Here is a 15,615-nt window from a genome sequence, read left to right as displayed (position 1 = left end):
GAAGGTCCACTTCTGCTCCATATTCTCAGTGTGACCTCAACTACATCATATAAATTTGTATACTAAAAGAGAGTCAGACCCAGAGACAGATGAGACAGAGTCAGGGAGATAAAAATAGAGATAGAGACGGAAAGAACCATAAAGACTTGACCCTGCCCTGGCAGTTCAGAGGATGTCAGAAGCCTGGAACCAGCTGTGGAGCTGGCAGGGGAGGTTTTTGTCTCACTTCCTTGCTGAATGTATCACTGTGTCAACCACCATCACTACCACTGCCATAACCATACCAACAGTAGTAATCTGCTTCATCTTCAGGCTGGATGTTGCTGATGGTCAAGTATCTGTCGGCTCCAGAGCTGGAGCCAGAGAAACGATCAGGGATCCCATCACCCCTACTTCCACCTCCACTGCTGCTGACATACATAATATACCGAGGGGACTTTCCTGGACTCTGTTGTAACCAATCAATAGTGTAGGTGCTGTGTTGACTGCTGAGGGTGCATGTGAGTTTAACTGTGCCTCCCAGAGAAGCAGACATGGAGAGTGACTGAGTCACCACAGGTTGAGAGAAGGAACCTAGAAATAGAGACAGACATTAATGTCCTAGAATAAGAAGAAAGGGTGAAAGGGCTTGGAGATCTTAAGCAGAGAAGCCAAGGGCAGGGATGAGGGAGCAGGACAAGGAGGTTTCTGAGGGCAGCCCTTACCTGAGCACACAGTGAGCAGTGCCAGGCAGACAATAGGCCAGGCCATGGTGCAGAGGGCCCCAAGAGCTCTGCTCTCCAAAGAGCGCACAGCAGGACCTGGTTCTTCCAAGTCCCTCTTATCCTCTCCCTGAAACCTCTATTGGGTTTTGGGTGGGAGGGGGCTGAATGCAAATCTGTGCCTTATGCAGACTCTTCTTAACCTCCCCCATGTCACACTTCTGAAACCACAAGTCCATGACAGGGACATGTCTTTCAGGTACAAGACATGCGGTTTTTGGAATTTCTTTTTCCAGCCAATCAGAGATTTCACTCCTGTATGATCTCCAGTGTCAGATCAGTCACAGACATATCCAGCTGGGCTGATCCCCAGGCTCCACATTCCATCACTGCCTGTCCCAAACCAGGCTCTAAGTGTCACCTCCTGGCTGCAGGCTCCCAATCACTCCATCCTTGTAAGCCAACCTCAGGTGTCCCACAGCCAGAATAGGACCCCTGCTGGCTGCCCAACAGGCCTCCTAGCTAACCTCAATCCACAGGACAAATGATGAATTTCCCAGCACAGGAGAGCCTTGGTGCCTTTGTGTGAAAGGGATTATGCCCTGAAATGTGGTTATTCTCTGACTTTCCAATGGCCACCTACAGGCTTGGTTCATTTTAAATTAAAGGTTTGTGTCTTTACTTTTTAGTTACATACGCTCAAGTGAGGACACCTAGTGGTTGGTGATAGCACCATCACTTTCAATAAATGGTGAAGAAATTTGACCAAGGTCCTGAGGTCTCAAAGGGTTTTTGTATGCAGTGAATTCAGGGGCACTTCTGTCTATGCTGGTCATGTGTTCACACCTCCTTATAGTACAATGTGACCAAAACTCATAATATTGTCTGTAGAGATCTCAGGATTGTCCACTGAAAGGCCCTGTTTATTTTCTTTTGGTTGATCCAACGCTTTTTGTATCTCCCCTCATGTTCTTCCAGAGTTTTCCCAAAATTTATGATGTCTTCAACCCATTCAAAGAGGTCACTTCTCCAGGTAATGGTTCTACCGTTCCTTAAAGGTGATAAGTGCCTTCAAGGTGATTGATATATCTGAGCAAACAAGCAGAATTGTTTTGGACAGCCTCTGATAAAGAAGTCTTGACCTTTACCACTTATGGTATAGGGATTTGGAATAAATGGAGACAAAAGGACACAAGGAATAAATGGAGACAAAATTTTTATTAAGTGCTTACTGTGGTAGCACCATTCTGAGGACTGGGGATCCAAAGCAAAATGATAAAAGTTCCAGTTCTCAAGGAGTTCACCTTCTCCTATAGGATTTCAGAAGCAGCTTAGATGGAAAGTCTCCATGGTTCTGAGGGTGTAGCCGCAAATCAGAGGGTCCTGGGTCTTCTTTACCTTCATTTGTGTTGTTGATATTATGTCACTTTGTGGTGGTGCATCAGTAAGTACCCCCAACATACACAGGGTGGAAGAGGGCTGCAATCACAGGTTCTTAGATCTGCATTTATAAAAGAATACTCAACTTTTGAGTGGTCAAGAATCACTTTAATTATATGCACCATACCTGGTCCAAATGACAAGCTTCCAATTTTCTGACTATACATACATACATGCATAGTTACCAGAGACAGAAGCACCAATATCTGAGTTCTGAAAACCAAGAGGCTGCTTAACAGTTTCCGAGAGTCTTATCTGGTCAAACAAACCTTCTTTCAAAACCAAACCCCAAAGTATACCTTCACCCTCAAAGTATTTGTGCTCTTTTCAGAGCCAGAGGCCACAACCCCTCTTGACCCAGTACTTCATTAGCAATCAGGAAAAGGTGTGGGCCTTCATAGGAAACAGGCCTCCCGTAATCAAGTCTCCCTCAATAGCCCCACCTGAAGGTTATCAATGGGCAATAGTTACAAATTAAATAATAGTAATATTAATAACTCTCTCAAAATTCAACTCATTATTATTATATTATTACTTACTATAGTACTCCTTATTTATATTATTATTATATTATTCATGAAGGAAAACACAGATCAAACAAAACTAACATAAAAACCGTGAGTTAAATAAAGTGAAAACAGTCTGATTTGATCTGCATTCTGACTCCATCCGTTTTATTCTCTGGAGGTACACAGCATTTTTCATCACAGATCTTTTCGGAATATCTGGGAGTGGCTAAATCAATCACAGATGATCAGAGCATGATGTTACTCTTCTTGGGTGTAATGTTCTCCTGGTTCTGTTCTCTTCATTTTGCATCAATTCTTTCCAGGTTTTCCTGAAATAATCCTGCTCATCTTTTTCAGTGGTACATCCAGATCCCAATAACCAGCTTTTCTGGCTTCCTGCATACCTTCATATTAAACACAGTTTCACATTAGTCATGTTGCATAGAAGAATTAAAACAAATGGAAGAAAAAATAAGAACAACTAAAACAAAAGAAAACATCATAAAAACTAAAATAGTCTGCTTCATTCTGCTTTCTGACTCTATAGTTTTTTCTTTGGATGTGGATAGTATTTTGCATCAAGAGACATTTAGAAATCTTTTAGGTCCTTGCATTGCTGTGAAGGGCTAAGTCTATCATAAATAGTCCTCAAACACTTTGGTTGATACTGTGTATAATGTTCTCCTGCTTCTGCTCATTTCACTCAGCATCAGTTCATGCTATCCATACCTGGAACTCGACTCAGAAGAACAGTCACTTAATAGTCCCATAGCATCTAAAAATGGAAAGTTCCAATAACCAGGTTTCAGTTATGGTTATAATTTCACTTTGGCTAAGGAACATCTTTGGGGCAAGTCTTAAGTGGCTTACATGCCTTTCTATACCTGTTCTAGTTCCTGATTAAATAGCAACCATAAAATCAAATTTACCATTAAAACCTTAACTTTTCCATCAATGCCAAATTTTACCCGAGGTTTCTTTCCTCTAAGAAATTTAGACTAAAATTCTTTTCCCCAAACTAAAGATGTCATTGATTTATTCTCAGTAATTAATTCACTCAAATGTTTTAATACTAGTGACTTTTACCTAACTTTGTAACATGTCCAATTTTTCTCCCCATCACTCCCCTCCCCACTCTTCCTAATACCTTGCATTCTGATTATTCCTTCCCTCAATGTACCCTCCCTTCTATCACACCCCACCCTTGCCTTATCCCCATCTTTTGTCTTTTCTTGTAGGGCAAGATAAATTTGTATACCCCATTCCTTGTATTTCTTATTTTCCTATTATATGCAATAAAAATTCTCAACATTCGTTGCTAATACTTTGAATTACATCTTCTCTCCCTCCCCCCTCCCTCCCCAGCCCCACTGAGAAGGCAAGCAATTCAATACAGATTAAATATGTGTTGTTTTGCAAAAGACTTCCATAATAATCATGTTGTGTACTACTAATTATATTGCCTTCTGTCCTATGCTATCCCTCCTTCTTTTTTCCACAGTTGACCTTGTCCCTTCTCGAAATTGTTTATTTCTAATGACTCCCTTCTCCCATTTGCCTTCCCTTCTAACATTACCCTCACCCCACTTGTCGCCTCCCCTCCTACTTTCCTGTGGTGTGATATAAATTTTCGCATCAAATTTAGTGAGCATGTTATTCTCTCCTTCAGCCACATGTGGAGAGAGTAGCTTCATTTTTTCCCTCTCGCCTTCTCCCTTTTCTCCTCCATTGAACAAGATTTTTCTTACCTCTTTTATGAGTCATAGCCTGCCCCATTGTATTTCTCTCTTTCTCTTCCTGGTATTTTCCTCCTTCACCTTTTAATTTTTATTTTATTGTGTGTGCGTGTGTGTGTGTGTTTGTGTGTGTGTGGATATCATCTCTTCTTATTCAACACACCCTGTACTCTCTATCTATATATGTGTATGTGTGTGTGTATGTACAATCTCTCCATCTACCCAAATACTGAGAAAAAATTCAAGAGTTATAAATATTTTCTTTCCGTGTAGTAATGTAAACAGTTCAGCTTTAAAGAGTCTTTTATGATTTTTCTTTCCTGTTTACCTTTTCATGCTTCTCTTGATTTTTGTCTTGGAAAGTCAGATTTTCTATGCAGATCTGGTTTTTTCCTCAATATGAATGATTGAAAATCCTCTATGTCATTGAATGACCATTTATTCCCTTGATGTATTATACTCAGATTTTCTGGGTAGGTGATTCATGGTTTCAATCCCAGTTCCTTTGACCTATGAAATATCCCAATCTAAGCCCTTCAATCCCTTAAAGTTGAAGCTGCCAGATCTTGTGTTATCCTGATTGTATTTCCACAATACTCAAATTGTTCTTTCTAACTGCTTGTAGTATTTTCTCCTTGACCTGGGAACTCTGAAATTTGGCCACAATATTCCTAAGAGTTTCTCTGTTTGGGTCTCTTGCAGGAAGTGATCAGTGGATTCTTTCAATATTTATTTTGCCCTCTGATTCTAGAACATCAGGGCAGTTTTCCTTGATAATTTCATAGAAGATAATGTCTAGGCTCTTTTTCTGATCATGGCTTTCAGGTAGTCCCATAATTTTTAAATTGTTTCTCCTGGATCTATTTTCCAGGTCAGGTGTTTTCCCAATGAGAAGTTTCATATTGTCTTCTATTTTTTCAAGCTTTTGGTTTTGTCTACTAACTGCTTGGTTTATCTCATAGTCATTCATTTCCCTGAATTCAATTCTCTCCCTCAATGAATTAATTTGTTCAATGAGCTTTTGAACCTTCTTCTTCATTTGGCCAGTTCTCCTTTTTAAAGCCTCCTTCTCCTCACTGACTTTTCGGACCTCTTTTTCCAATTGAGCTAGCCTCCTTTTAAAGCTGCTATTTTTCTCAGCATTTTTTTAAATTTTCCTTTAGTAAGCTGCTAACTTGCTTTTTTAAGGTCTTCTATTACCTGAGCCCTGTTTAAGTTCCCTTTGGAGGCCCTGGTGTCGGAGGCCTTGACTTCCTCTGACAATAGCCTTGTTCATCGTCATCTGAAAGGATGGGAGGAGACATCTGTTCTCCAAGGAAGTAACCTTCTATGGTCTTATTTTTTCCCTTTTTTGGGCATTTTCCCAGCCAGTTACTTGACTTCTGAGTTTCCTCTCTACCACCACCTTGCCTCCAGTTCCCAAGCCAGCACTGGGGACTGAGATTCAAATGAGCTGCTCCAAAGCCTCAGGGGCTTTAGATGGGGGTAGGGCTGCTATTCAGTGTGAGATTAAAGTCAGCTCTTCAGGACAGGGGAAGGCCACCACACAGGGCTCAGTTCCCTCAGGAGGTTTATACTGAGACCTTCAACAATGGATATGGGCTACTGACTGCTTTGGGAGCCCCTCTCTGCTGCTGACTGTACTGCTGCCACCTGAGGAGGCCTTAGTTATGGGGACACCCTGATCCCTTCTCGGCCACCCTAAAAGACTCTCTCGCTGACCTTTGTGCCTGTAGGTTAAGGGATCTGCTCTGCTGTTGTACATTCTGTCCCTGAAGCCTGATTTGATCTGCTCTTCTCAGTGACGCCGTGGCCAAGGCAGGGCTGGGCTCTGCTCCACGACTGGTGCATGACAGACCTTTCCTGTAGGTCTTTCAGGTCACTCTGGGATAGAAATCTCCTCCCTCCTGTTTTTTGGAGGCTTCTGCTGCTGTAGAATTTGTTGAGAGTTCTTCTTTATAGGTATTTTATGGGCTGTGATAAAGAGTTAGTGTATGTTCGTCTTTCTACTCCATCATCTTGGCTCCACCCCCTACTGGGAGATCCTAAGCAGAGAGCCCAAGAGCAGGGATGAGGGAGCAGGACAAGGAGGTTTCTGAGGGCAGCCCTAACCTGAGCACACAGGGAGCAGTGCCAGGCAGACAATAGGCCAGGCCATGGTGCAGAGGGCCCCAAGAGCTCTGCTCTCCAAAGAGCACACAGCAGGACCTGGCCTCTTCCAAGTCCCTCTTATCCTCTCCCTGAAACCTGCATTGGGTTTTGGGTGGGAGGGGGCTGAATGCAAATCTGTGCCTTATGCAGGCTCTTCTTAACCACCCCCAAGTCACATCTCTGAAGTCACAAGTCCATGGCAGGGACATGTCTTTCAGGGAGAGGGCATGGTGTCGTTGGGGTTTCTTTTCCCAGCCAAGCAGAGATTTCACTCCTGTGTGATCTCCAGGGTCAGATCAGTCTCAGACAGAGAGCTGGGCTGATCCCCAGATCAGACCCCCAGGCTCCCCATCCCATCACTGCCTGTCCCAAATCAGGTGCTAAGTGGCACCTCCCGGATGCAGGCTCCCAATCATCCCACCCTTGTAAGCCAACCTCAGGTGTCCCATAGCCAGAACAAGACCCCTGCTTGCTGCCCAACAGGCCTCCAGGCCAGCCCCAATCCACAGGATAAAGCATGGATTTCCCAGGAGAGGAGAGTCTTGGTGCCTTTGTGTGAAAGGGACCATTTCCTGCAAGCTGTTTATTCTTTGACTTTCCATTGGCCACCCACAGCCTTGGTTTATTTTCTTTTTCTTTTTTCTTTTTAATTTTTTTAAATTAATTAATTTATTTAACTTTTAATCTTCATTTCCACAACATTTTGGGTTCCAAATTTTCTCCCCATTTGTCCCCTCCCCCCACCCCAGAACACCCAGCATTCTAATTCCCCCTATCACCAATCTGCCCTCTCTTCTATCATCCTTCCCTTCCCTAGTCCCCATCTTCTCTTTTGTCCTGTAGGGTCAGGTAACTTTCTATACGCCACTGCCTGTATTTTTTATTTCCTAGATGTATGCAAGAACAATACTCAACAGTTGTTCCTAAAATTTTGAGTTCCAACTTCTCTTCATCCTTCCCTCCCCACCCATTCCCTTTGGAAGGCAAGCAATTCAATATAGACCATGTCTCTGTAGTTTTGCAAATGACTTCCATAATAGTCATGTTGTGTAAGACTAACTATATTTCCCTCCATCCTATCCTGCTCCACATTGCTTCTGTTCTCTCTTTGGATTCTGTCCCTCCCCAAGTGTTGACTTCATATTGCTTCCCCCTCCCATTGACCTCCCTTCCATCATCCCCCCCACCCTGCTTAACCCCTTCTCCCCCACTTTCCTGTATTGTAAGATAGGTTTTCATACCGAAATGAGTGTGCATTTTATTCTTTCCTTTAGTCGAATGTGATGAGAGTAAACTTCATGTTTTTCTCTCACCTCCTCTCTTTTTCCCTCCACTCTTTTGCTTGCCTCTTTTATGAGAGATAATTTGCCCCATTCCATTTCTCCCTTTCTCCTCCCAATATATTTCTCTCTTACTGCTTAATTTCACTTTTTAAAGATATGATGCCATCCTATTCCATTCACTCTGTGCTCTCTGTCTCTCTCTGTGTGTATGCGTGTGGGTGTAATCCCACCCACTACCCAGATACTGAAAAGTTTCAAGAGTTACAAATATTGTCTTTCCATGTAGGAATGTAAACAGTTCAACTTTAGTAAGTCCCTTATGACTTCTCTTTGCTGTTTACCTTTCCATGCTTCTCTTCATTCTTGTGTTTGAAAGTCAAGTTTTCTTTTCAGCTCTGGACTTTTCATCAAGAATGCTTGAAAGTCCCCAATTTCATTGAAAGACCATTTTTTCCCCTGAAGTATTATACTCAGTTTTGCTGGGTAGGTGATTCTTGGTTTTAGTCCTAGTTCCTTTGACTTCTGGAATATGATATTCCACGCCCTTTGATCCCTTAATGTAAAAGCTGCTAGATCGTGTGTTATCCTGATTGTATTTCCACAATACTTGAATTGTTTCTTTCTAGCTGCTTGCAATATTTTCTCCTTGACCAGGGAATTCTGGAATTTGGCTACAGTGTTCCTAGGAGTTTCTCTTTTTGGATCTTTTTCAGGCGGTGATCCGTGGATTCCTTGAATACTTATTATGCCCTCTGGTTCTAGAATCTCAGGGCAGTTTTCCTTGATAATTTCATGAAAGATGATGTCTAGGCTCTTTTTTTGATCATGGCTTCCAGGTAGTCCCGTAATTTTTAAATTGTCTCTCCTGGACCTATTTTCCAGGTCAGTTGTCTTTCCAATGAGATATTTCACATTATCTTCCATTTTTTCATTCTTTTGGTTTTGTTTTGTGATTTCTTGGTTTCTCATAAAGTCATTAGCCTTCATCTGTTCCATTCTAATTTTCAAAGAACTATTTTCTTCAGTAAGTTTTTGAACCTCCTTTTCCATTTGGCTAATTCTGCTTTTGAAAGCATTCTTCTCCTTATTGGCTTTTTGAACCTCTTTTGTCAATTGAGTTAGCCTATTTTTCAAGGTGTTATTTTCTTCAGCATTTTTTTGGGTCTCCTTTAGCTAGGTGTTGACCTGCTTTTCATGCTTTTCTTGCATCTCTCTCATTTCTCTTCCCAGTTTTTCCTCCACCTCTCTTACTTGATTTTCAAAATCCTTTTTGAGCTCTTCCATGGCCTGAGCCCATGGAATATTTCTTTTGGATCTTTGGGATACAGAAGCCTTGACTTCTGCGTTTTTCCCTGATGGTAAGCATTGTTCATCCTCATCAGAAAGGAAGGGAGCAGATATCTGTTCACCAAGAAAGTAACCTTCTATGGTCTTATTTTTCTTCTTTTCTGGGTGTTTTCCCAGCCAGTGACTTGACTTCTAAGTTTCCTCTCCACACCCACCTCGCCTCCAGTTCTGCAGAGCTAGTGCTTGGGGTCTGAGATTCAAATGCTGCTTCCCAGCCTCAGGGATTTGGGCAGGGGCAGGGCTGCTATTCAGTGTGAGATTAAGTTCAGGTGCTCAGGTGGTGTTAGGACCGCCTCAGAGGGCTCAATTCCCTCAGGGGACTTATGTGGAGACCTTCATCAATGGATCCGATTTCCTGTCTGCTTTGGGGGCCCTTGTCTGCTGCTGCCTCCACTGCTCCCTCCCAAGGTGACCCGAGCCACGGGGACACCCCACTCCCCTCTCAGCCAACCAAAAAGGCTCTTTCACTGACCTTTGGTGCTTGTGGGTGGAGGAACTTGCGCGCCTGCAAGGGGTTCTGTCTCTGAAGCCTGCTCGGATCCACTCCTCTCGGTGCTGTGTAGCCAAGGCAGGGCTGGGCTCCTCTCTGGTCTGGTGCGAGATGGATCCTTCAGGTCAGTTTTTCAGGGCTCTCTGGAACAGAAATCTCCTGCACTCTGTTCTGTGGTTTCTGCTGCTCCAGAATTTGTTGGGAGTTCTTCTTTACAAGTAATTTATGGGCTGTGGGTTTGGAGCTAGCATATGTGTATTTTTCTACTCTGCCATCTTGGCTCCTCCCCGAGCCTTGGTTCATTTTCAAACAAAGGTTTGCCTCTTTACTATTCTGTCACTTATCCTCAAATGAGGACATCTAGTGGTTTGGTAATAGCACCATCACTTTTAATAAATGGTGAAGAAATTTGACCAAAGTCCTGAGATCTCAAAGATTTTTGTATGCAGTGAAGTGGGGGGCACTTCTGCCTACACTGGTTATGTGTTCACACCACCTTGTGAAATAATGTGACCAAAATCTGTAATATTTTCTGTACTGCTCTCAGGATTGTCCATTGAAAGTCATTGTTTATTTTCTTCTGGTTGTTCCAACACTTTTTGCATCTCCCCTCATATTCTTCCAGAGTTTTCTCAAAGTTTATGATGTCTTCAACCCATTCAAATAGGCCACGTTTCCCCAATTGATAAATGATCAAAGAATATGAACAGGCAATTTTCAGAAGAAGAAATTAAAGATATCTATTATCATATGAAATTTGAGAGTACTATTAACATTGCTTTTGTTTTAATTGTTGCCTTGTTCTAATCATCTAAGATGGGGTTGTGGTTGAATCCATCTGAGAACAAAATTCCATTTTTTTACTCTTTTGTATTTAACTTTTTACATTTTCTAATTGAACAAGCGAGGAAAGTATCAGCTCATCTCACGAAGATTCAGGAAAAAATTAGTGAAAGTCATCAAGGAGTCTATGGCATGATTCAAATGGCTGGTAGATCATCCAGTGTCCATACATTTTTAATTTCTGTGTGCTGCTTTCTCTTTGCCTTTTCATAAATTATTTTTGTTGATGTTTTCTGTTTCCCAAGAATCCCATAGTATCCCATGAATCTATTGCTCTTCCCTTCCCCCCTCCCTTAGGGATATCCCCTGTGACAAACAGTTTTCTTTTAAAAATAGTGAAAAAGTCAGCAGAACTGAACAATAACTGGATAAAATGTGAGCCCATGTGCAATGAGTAACACCTGTGCCCGTCCCACCTCCATAAAGGAGGGGGCAGGGAAGGTATTCCTATCTGTTCATTCAGGGCCCATTTGACTCCATCATTCTGTTCCATTTCCCTTTGCCTTTTTGGTGTCTTGTCTTCATCATGTACACTGTTGTTATCATTGTGTATCTTGTTTTGGTGGCTCTGCTTACTTCACTGCACATCAGGTCATACAGATCTTTCCATATTTCTTTCTGTTTATCACACACATCCTTCTTTTCCATTCTGTGATATTCTATTACATTAGCCAAGTACAAATGGTGTGGGAGTTCTTCCAGTGATGGGCTTCTGCTTTACTCCCAATCCTTAGCTATCACAGGAAGTATGGATATCAACATTTTGATGTCTGTGGGGCTTTTTTCTTTTCAGTGGCCCACAGTTCCTGACAGATCAGAGTTAAGTACTGAATGGAGAAAGTAAAAACTTTATTATAATCATTAATATCTTGTGAGTGATGATGTTATATTGCCAGTGTAAGCTCCTGCTGCAGCCTACAATGCATCTCATTCTTCTCTAGGAGCTTTGGGAAGAAAGATCCTTTTTGTTTTCTGCTCCTGACATCATTTTCGAGACCCAGATATGGCTCCTCTTCTTCCCTGTCTCTCCAGGACAAACGAACCTCAAATGATGAGGCATCATTGTGGCCCCTATACCCTACTCCACAATTTCTTTGCCCAGATGTATTCACTGAGATACCCTTTGGACTTTCCACTATTTTCAAATATTCTCCCTGAAGGGAATCATGGCAGACCCTGCCAATGTTACAATCCTGACATTTCCATATATGGAGGAAGGAGGGGCAAGGCCTAGATCTGTTCTCTCATCTACATACCGAGGTCAAACCCAGGACTTCAGAAGCATGAGCAGAGGTCAGGTGGGCATGCCTGAAGTTCTTGGCAGTTCTTCTTGACCCAGTTCAGCTGACATGTTGCCTCTTGATCTCATGGAGTACCAAAAGCCTTTCTGCCTGGGGTACCAGGCCTCCTTTGATTTCTTCCCACACATGCTGTCAGAGGTCACACTGTCCTAGTTGTTCATTCAATCAATGAATCAAAGAAACACCTATATAATCACCCATTATGGATCCCACATAGTTCCAGGCATCAGGAATAATAAGGAAACATCCAAGCAATCCCTTCTTCAAAGAGGGAATGAATTAGTATAGAATCAAAACCAGGTCTTTTGCCACATCAGAGTTAAGTTTTATATTCAAAACCTCTTCTTCTGTTGAATGTTTGGTTAGAGAAGAATTGACTTCAACCTGAAGTATACAGTGAATGAGTTCAGCACTGGTTGTTGCTGGTTTCTTGAGAAGTCTATAGAAGTGTTCAACCTTGCTCTAAAGAATAATTTCCTTAGCAGTGATACATGTGGCTCCATCAGCACTGAGTAATCCAGATGCATGTCTTTAGCCCACAAATAGCCTTCAGGGCATCATAAAAGCATTCTGAATTGTAACTATCAGCATAAAACTGAATTTCCTCTCTCTTTCTTGAGCCAGAAATCCTGCATCTCTCTAAGACTTGCATTTTATTTCTTTTGGAGTTAAATGATGCCTTCTCAGAAATGGATGAGCTATCCTGGTGGTAAAGTCTCCAGAATTTCCATTTTCCATTTAGCAGGTTCTGAATTTCCCATCACTTTCAGAAACAAATCTTGATGAATGCAAGTGTGCTGACCCAGAGGAGTAAAAGTGGTGCTCTCCACCAAATCTCTGAAAGCATTTTACTCTTGTTCTGCTCCACTGTGGTCAACCACATCATGGCACAGCTTTCTCTCCAAGTTAGCCATGAACTGGGCCTGCTTGGAGAAGCTCTCTTACCTGCTGACATTCAGTATTCTGGTTGTCATCTTGCCTTTGGTCAATGCTTCTGTTGAGGACAAATGATTACTTTGGAGAAGATAAGTATAAGTTTAGTCCAGCACTCTATGTCACACATTGCTTTCATCACTGTCCCATCCTGTCTGTCTCTTCTGCTTATAAAACCATAGTCTATTAAATGTCAATATTTGTTGCAAGCACTTATCTACGAGATTTTACTGCATTTCAGTAAACAGAAGACAGTATTGGTGATGGGAAGTCTTCAATAGAAAGTGACCCTTGCTGTTCCTTCCACTAGACTCTTCTTCTCCCTGCTCTGAAGACTTCCACTGACTGGCCTCTATGCCTGGAAGCCTCTGCCTTCCCATGTCTGATTCTTTGGCTACCTTGGATTCCCTGATCAAATCTCCCTCTCCCAGAGCCTTTCACAATCCCTCTGAGTTTTTCAATCCATGGACAGCCTCCACTTAGCTTGTCTACAGCATGTCGGCACCTGGTTGTGTGTATTTTGGCTCCACTATTAGATTGTAAGCTCTTTGAAATCCAGGATTGTCTATGTCTTTGTACTCCCAGAGCTTAGCACAATGCCTGGCAATTGTGGTCATGCTCTGCCAATTGTCTAAGGGTTATCTTGGACAAACAAACGACGCTTAATGGGAGGATGCAGGGCCATAGATATGGAAGCTAAGTCATGGTAGGATCTTCCTCTGTCCTCTCCACTCTGGCCAAAACCCAAAACCCCAAGGTTTAGCTAAAAGAACCCCTGGGCTCAGTCTCCTCAGATTGCACATGTTGTATTTGGGGGAAGATACTTGTTCTGAGATCAAAATATCTGGTTTCAGACACATAGACAGAGACAGAGTCAGAGAGATAAAGAGAGAGGCAGAAAGAACCAGAAAGATTTTACCTGGCCCTGGCAGTTCAGAGAGTATGAGAAGCCTGGGGCCAGATTTGCATCTGGATCTGGGTTGACTTGGAAGATTTTTGTCCTACTTTCTCACTGAATGTATCACTGTGTTAAGCATCCACTATCAGTGCCATAATTTACCCTACTTTAGTAAGCAGCTTCATCCTCGGGCTGGATGTTGGTAAATGGACAAGTATCTGTCTGTTCCAGAGCTGGAGCCATAGAAGCGATCAGGGATCCCCTTACCCCTCCTTCCTCCTCCACTGCTGGTGACGTTCATGACATACCAAGGGCTCATTCCTGTGCTATGCTGGAACCATTCGATTCTGAAAATGCTGCATAGACTGCTCAGAGTACAGATGAGTCTAGCTGTGGCTCCCAGGGATGCAGACATGGAGGGTGACTGAATCTGCACAGGCTGGGAGAAGGAACCTAGAAATAAAGAAATGCAATATTGTCCAAGAAGATGAGAGCGAAAAGGTGCTTAGATTTCCTCATGATAAAGATCAAGGGTAGGGATGAGGGAGCAGGACATGGAAGTCTCTGAGGGCAACTGTGACCTGAGCAAACAGTCAGGAGTAAGAGGCAGAGAAGAGGGTAGGACATGGTTCAGAGTGCTCCAAGAGTACATAGCTGGGCTTAGCATGTTCCAGGACTCTCTCATCCTCTCCCTGATGTCTGTGCTGGGTTTTGGGTGGGAGGGGGCTGAATGCAAATCTTTGCCTTTTACAGTCTCTTCTTAACCATTCCCCATGTCATACTTCTGAGGTGACAGGTTCATGGGGAGGGCATGTCTCTCAGGTTGAAGGCTTGAGGTGTTGGGATTTCCTGGCCCAGTCCAGCAGAGATATCGCACATGAATGATCCCAACTGTCAGAGCAGTCATAGACAGAGCCAGCTGGGCTTATCCCTGGATTAGACCCCTAAGGTCCCCATCCCATTACTACTTGTCCCAAACTAGGCCCACAATTCCACCTTCTGGCTGCCGACCCCCAGTCCACTCCACCCTTTTAAGACAACTTAAGGGGCCCCACAACCAGAACAAGATCCCTGCTTCTTGCCCACCAGGTCTCTAAGCCAACATCTGTCCTTGGAATAGGACAGGATGAAAGGATGGATTGATTCAGAAGAGGAGAGTCCTGGGTCCTCTGTGTGGCAGCGACCATGTCCTGAACGCTGGGTGTCTCTGACTCTCCAGTCGTCACCCACAGACTTGGTTCCTTTTCACACCAAGATTTGCCTATTCTCCTGCTTCATTACTCTTCATTCTCATACACTCAAGTGAGGACATCTAGTGGTTTGGTGATAGCACTGTCACTTTTAACAAATGGTGAGGAAAATGGACCAAACTCCTGAGATCCCAAAGGGTCTTTGGATATAGTGAAGTCAGGGGCACTTCTGTCTACACTGGGCTCCCGTCTTCCTGTGATTTAGTGTGACCAAAACCCATAACAGTGTTCGTACTGCTCTAGGAGTGGTCCTTTCAAAGTCATTGGCTATTTCCTTTTAGCTGGTCCAACACTTTCAGCATCTTCCCTCGTGTTCTTCCAGAGTCTTCCCAAAGGCTATGACATATTTAACACATACATAGAGGTCACTTCTTCAAGTAATGGTTCTATCAGTTCTTAAAAGTGATGGGTACCTTTCAGGTGACCTTTTTCATCATTACACCCAAGTAGAATCTTATTGGACAGACTGATGGAGAAGTGCTTGCCTTTCCAACCTCAGCCATTAGTATCTTGTAAAAGCCACAAGGAACGAATGAACACATAGGTGTTTATTAATTGCTTACTATGGAAGCACCACACTGAGTACTGGGGATCCGAAGGAAAATGAAGACAGCCCCTGCTGTAAAGGAGCTCACCTCCTCCCGGAGGATTTCAGCTATAGGACAGATGGAAAGGTCCCATGGTCCTAAGGGTGTAGCAGCAAAGCAGAGGACATGGCTTTCCCTTACCTTCA

At 43.0% G+C, this 15,615-nt stretch overlaps 1 gene segment (V, D, J or C); it reads right to left on the bottom strand.

The window, feature by feature from the left end:
- Positions 1-250: 250 nt before the first annotated feature.
- Positions 251-750, bottom strand: LOC140498814 (immunoglobulin lambda variable 4-69-like). The segment is given in 2 exon segments: positions 251-573; positions 705-750. Coding segments are annotated over 2 exon segments (369 nt in total).
- Between the last annotated feature and the right edge of the window lie 14,865 nt (positions 751-15,615).

This window comes from Notamacropus eugenii, chromosome 4 (genome assembly GCF_028372415.1).
Source record: "Notamacropus eugenii isolate mMacEug1 chromosome 4, mMacEug1.pri_v2, whole genome shotgun sequence".
In the NCBI taxonomy this organism is placed as follows: domain Eukaryota; kingdom Metazoa; phylum Chordata; class Mammalia; order Diprotodontia; family Macropodidae; genus Notamacropus; species Notamacropus eugenii.
The sequence above is the reverse complement of the archived record's forward strand: the minus strand, read 5'-3'. Positions and strand labels throughout refer to the sequence as shown.